The sequence below is a fragment of the Nerophis lumbriciformis genome, linkage group LG07, assembly GCF_033978685.3.
Source record: "Nerophis lumbriciformis linkage group LG07, RoL_Nlum_v2.1, whole genome shotgun sequence".
NCBI classification, from domain to species: Eukaryota; Metazoa; Chordata; class Actinopteri; order Syngnathiformes; family Syngnathidae; genus Nerophis; species Nerophis lumbriciformis.
Genome location: NC_084554.2, coordinates 54,819,219 through 54,825,218, shown reverse-complemented (window position 1 = coordinate 54,825,218; position 6,000 = coordinate 54,819,219). Strand labels below are relative to the sequence as shown.

Genomic DNA, 6,000 nt, shown 5'->3' with positions numbered 1-6,000 from the left:
ACATGAAGACAAGACCAAGGACTTCATGTCAACATTTGATGAGGTTTATTGAGCCTGATGAACTTTGCACAGCAGCCTTGAAAATGCTACGCTTGCACATTTAAGGGAAAAAACATTCAGATTATTTTTTTTTGGGATGGAAAGAAATAGAAAATGTTTTGTACTAATTAAGAGTTGTGTTCAAAATCCTAGTAAAAATGGTCATGTCCAGCAGAGGTCGCCAACCACCGAGCCAAGACCTGGTACTGCTATGATGGAACTGGACCAGAGAGACAAAAATAAAAATTATATACACATACATATGTATGTGTATATATATGTATGTGCATATTTGTATGTGTATGTGTATATATATATATATATATATATATATATATTTATATATATGTATATGTGTATGTATATATATATATATATATATATATATATATATATATATATATATATATATATATATATATATATATATATATATATATATATACACATACATATATATATATATATATATATATATATATATATATATATATATATATATATATATATATATATATATATATATATATATGTATATGTATATAAGTATGTATATGTGTATATATGTACATATATATATGTATGAATATATGTTTGTGTATATGTATATGAAAATGTGCATATATGTAATATATATATATATATATGTACAGTATATATATTACATATATACATACATATATATACACATTTATAAACATATATATACATACATATATAAACATACATATATACATATATATATATAAGTGTATATATATATATATATATATATATATATATATATATATATATATATATATATATATATATATATACAAACATATATATATATGTATATGAAAATGCGTATATATGTAATATATATACATGTATATATATTACATATATACATACATAAATATACATACATTTATAAACATATATATACATACATATATAAACATACATATATACATATATATATATATATAAGTATATATATGTATACACATATATATATATATACACACACACATATATATGTATATTTATATATATATATATATATATATATATGTATACTTATATATATATTATATTATATATTAATATATATATAATATAATACATATAAAAAATATATATACAGTATATATATATATATATATATATATATATATATAATATAATACATATATATATACATATATATATATGTGTATTATATTATATATATATACATATATATATATATATATATATATATATATATACATATATATATATGTGTATTATATTATATATATATACATATATATATATATATGTGTATTATATTATATATATATTAATATATATATATATATATATATATATATGTATATATATATATGTATGTACATACATATATATATATATATATGTATATATATATAATATAATACACATATATATATGTATATATATATATATATGTATTATATTATATATATATATACTGTATATATATATAAGTATACATATATATATATATATATATATATACATATATATGTGTGTGTGTGTATATATATGTGTATACATATATATACTTATATATATATATGTATATATGTATGTTTATATATGTATGTATATATATGTTTAGAAATGTATGTATATTTATGTATGTATATATGTAATATATATATACATGTATATATATTACAAATATACGCATTTTCATATACATATAAATATACATATATATATATATGTTTGTATATATATATATATATATATATATATATATATATATATATATGTGTGTGTGTGAGCAAGTTGCAAACAACCCCTTTAATATAAAATACATTTAGAAATAATAAATAAAAAACACATTTATAAAGATTTTAACAAATAATACTTGTCTATTAAAGGAAAACTGCACTTTAATATTGTTATGAAGGTGTCTGTTACTACATTATACATATACTTGCAGTGTGTATATTGTAAATATTACATATTGTTATGAAGGTGTTTGTTACTACATTATATATACACTTACAGTGTGTATATATGTATATGTTACTACATTATATATATACACTTACAGTGTGTATATATGTATATGTTACTACATTATATATACACTTACAGTGTGTATATATGTATATGTTACTACATTATATACACATACTTGCAGTGTGTATAGAAAACTGAGTTTTTTAGAGCGCTTTATAGGCGGAATAGAGCGAACCCCTTTACTCCATTGTTAGCTGACTATTGCTAGAGTTCATTTGCGAATTAGAATGCATTAAAAATGATTGTGAACGATAGACAAAACCTTAAATAAGTCCATTTTCCGCAAAATAAAGAAAGTCTTCTGTGACTGAAGCAGGAAGAAGAGTCTGACGGAGACCCGCCCCCCCCCCCGTGGTCAATCACCCGCGCCAGCCGGTGAAGACAACCGGCATCTAGAAGGCCTGGAGCTTTTGTCCCCGCCTTCAAAACAAAACAAAAAGAGACCACGAGAGTACGAGATCAAGAGCTATCGTCTTCCACAAAGACGACTCTCCAAGATGGACTTGGGCGAGACTCCCGCTCGTGTGGGCGAGACTAAGCAGACCAGGCGGTCAATCACCTCAGCTGAGTGGACTTTTGGTGGGAGACGGCGGGGGTTTGATTGTAAAAAATGTGTGCTTTGATCAACAAGGTGAAACAAAATCAGATGTCCCGGGGGGGGGGGGGGAAGAAACAGAGTTCCTTCTGCTCGGCTCTATTTCTATTGACGTTGAGCTCTGCAAGGCCCTAAAATAGAGCGACAAGCTGTCCACGTAAACACAGAACCTTATGGGCATGCATCAGTACTTGAGGATCCTCCGTTGGCTTTTGCAGAGAGACCATTTCACTGCCTGGCGAAAAAGGCCAAACTCGACAGACCCGAAGGCTCCTAAGACCAACTTTGACCCTGGGATTAGAAGGTGAGGATATGTGGGGCGGGTCATGAACTCTGTGGACGGTGAGGTCCGGAGGGGGCGACAACAGGTGGGCCGCACTTTTAGCGTCCCCGCAAGGTCACACCTTTTCACATCGTAAGAAGGCAACATGACTTGTTCTCCAGCACATCAAGGACCATATCCCTCCAGACTTCGACCCCCACCAGTTCGCATACCGGGCGAACAGGTCCACAGAGGACGCCGTCGCTGTTGCTCTCCACTCTGCTCTGAACCACCTGGAGCAGCAGCAGAGCTACGTCCGGATGCTCTCTGTGGACTATAGCTCTGCCTTCAATACAATAATCCCGGACAGACTCTGCAATAAACTGGACACTCTTGGCCTCCCCCCTCTCACAAACGCCTGGATAAGGGACTTCCTAACGGACCGACCCCAGAATGTGAGACTTGGCCCGCACCTCTCATCCTCCCGCACGCTGAGCATCGGCTCCCCACAGGGCTGTGTGCTGAGCCCCCTCCTCTACTGCCTTTACACCCATGACTGCGGTCCGGCCCACAGTGACAACCTTACCGTCAAGTTTGCCGACGATACCACAGTGGTCGGGCTCATCTCCAGGGGTGACGAGGCTGCCTACAGAGAGGAGGTCCTGAAGCTGACGGCCTGGTCTTCGGAGAACAACCTCGCTCTCAACACCAGCAAGACCAGAGAGATCATCGTCGACTTCAGGAGGAGCAGCACCGACCCTGCCCCCCTCTACATCAACGGCGAGCGTGTAGAGAGGGTCCACACCTTCAGGTACCTTGGAGTCCACATCTCTAATGACTTCTCCTGGACAGTCAACACCACATCAATCATCAAGAAGGCTCAGCAGCGGCTACACTTCCTTAGAGTCCTCGGGAAGTACAACCTGAAGCCTGACCTGCTGCTGACCTTCTACCGCTCGTCCATCGAGAGCCTGCTGACCTACTGTATTACGGTATGGTACGGCAACTGCACTGCAGCAGACAGGGAGAGGCTGCAAAGAGTGGTCAAGACGGCTCAGAAGATCATCGGCCGCCCTCTACCCTCTCTGACGGACATCTACACCTCCCGCTGCCTCAACAGAGCCAGTGCCATCATCAAGGACAGCACCCACCCTGGCTCTGACCTGTTCCACCTGCTGCCCTCTGGGAAGCGCTACAGGTGCATTAAAACCAAAACAAACAGGCTAATGAACAGCTTCTTCCCCAGGGCCATAACCATCCTGAACGGACTGCCCCATTGTCCCTCATAACTGCCTTCTCTTCGGTGCAATAACCCATTCCACCAACCACCCTGTTTTTTGTTTTGTTTTTTCATGTATATATTCATTTCACACCATATTCATTGCACTTCTACATTTTTTATATATTTTATATATTTGCACATTGTTTTTCTAGCATGCACACATCGCACTGTATGGAATGGCCTCAATCTCGTTACCTTGCGTAATGACAATAAAGCTGATTCTGATTCTGATTCTGATTCTGATTATCTTGGACTAAGCACGACGACGAGGTAGCCGGGCGCTGATCCAACAGTTGTTTCTACGGACCCTGGCACTGGCGTCTATTCGCCTCTCCAATGACAACCTTGCAAATAAAGAAAGCAAGTCACACCCACTCTGATCTTTTCTCCTGACCTTCTTGGTTAGATCGGTCAGACCCTCCCCCCAGCTCCACCAGCGTGTACTGACCGATCCTCCCGGTGCATGCCGCCGTTGCCACGGGATCACCTCGGACGGGCCTCGGTAGAAGCGCGGGGCGGTACGCCAAGTCCCGTCTCGGGGGCGGCGGAGGTTTGAGCCTGCTGCGTTTATTGACACAAATGGCTTTCCCCGTCGGTTCTAAGGGACAGAGTGCCACCTCGCTGCCGTCCTTTTCCGGAGTTTCCTCTTGGGAAGCGGAGTAGCCGTCGTTCCCGTTGGTGTTGCAGCCCAGAGGTTCCAAGGGACGAGGGACGGAGGTCGCATTCTGACTTGATTCGATCCCTCTCGAAGAACCTCTGCTGACATGTCTCTTCCGGAAACTTCCTCTTTGATCAGCCTGGATTTCTAGAGCTTGGGAGGAGTTTAGAGCTCCATGCTCATCCTCATAAATCATCTCTGTCCTTTGCTTCTGTCTCACGTGACGTTTAATAGCGCAGATGAAGTCCAGAATGTTCAGGGAAAGGGACAGCGCCGCCACGCCGAGCATGAAGTTGAGCGTCACGGTCTTCTCCGTGGGTCTAGAGATGTAGCAATCTACTTGGGTGGTGCATGGAGGGTTCTGGCACAGAAACCTCCTGGGGACGTAGAACCCAAACATATAGTAGTGAGCCGCCCCAAACCCTGCCTCCAGCAACGTCCTGAATATCAGCTGGAGGATGTAGGCTCCGGTGAAGCACTGAACCCACCCTCGCTCCTTTGTCTTCTTTGTGCACAGTTCCTGCTGGATCTTGTAGAGCGGTAAGGTTTTATCTGGATTACAGGCGCCGATGACCACAGTGAGGCTGTTTGACACCTTATGGACCACGTAGATGGTAAAGACAACATAGGGCAGACATAGGGTGACAAGCTGCGCCAGCCAGAAGCGGAGAAGAGAGACGGGGGAGTAGATATCGTAGCACACGTTGGCGCATCCCGGTTGGATGGTGTTGCAAACGAATCGCTCCTGCTCGTCCTGGTACAGAGGGTAACCGGCGAAAAGGAGGACGAGGACGCGTAAAAAGATCATCACAACGAGCCACACCTTTCCTGGAATAGAAGAAGCCGTGTTTGGAAAGGCGATCTTTTCGACAGAAGCTTAAACATCGGTAACTCCACTCACCCACGAAGGTGACGCTGTGATTGACCGACAGAAAGATGACTTCCAAAGGACTCGACCACGCCATGTTTCACCTCACCCAGAAACATTAAATAACATCCAGTTGGTCCAATCCGGCATGGTCAGAGCTCCAGGAGCTAAAATCCACCGCGATCCATTGGAGAAGACAGAAGTGACCATCAAGGGAAACTCTCCCCAAGTCCCCCCTGCAGACAAGTGAGCG

The 6,000-nt window shown here is 39.3% G+C and overlaps 1 protein-coding gene across 1 annotated transcript; it reads right to left on the bottom strand.

The window, feature by feature from the left end:
- Positions 1-4,586: 4,586 nt before the first annotated feature.
- gjd4 (gap junction protein delta 4) lies at positions 4,587-5,844 on the bottom strand. The gene is made up of 3 exons (XM_061964680.1): positions 5,781-5,844; positions 5,042-5,707; positions 4,587-4,981 (listed from the first exon to the last, which is right to left on the bottom strand). The coding sequence occupies exons 1-3, from the start codon at positions 5,842-5,844 to the stop codon at positions 4,587-4,589; spliced, it is 1,125 nt and encodes a 374-aa protein (XP_061820664.1).
- Between the last annotated feature and the right edge of the window lie 156 nt (positions 5,845-6,000).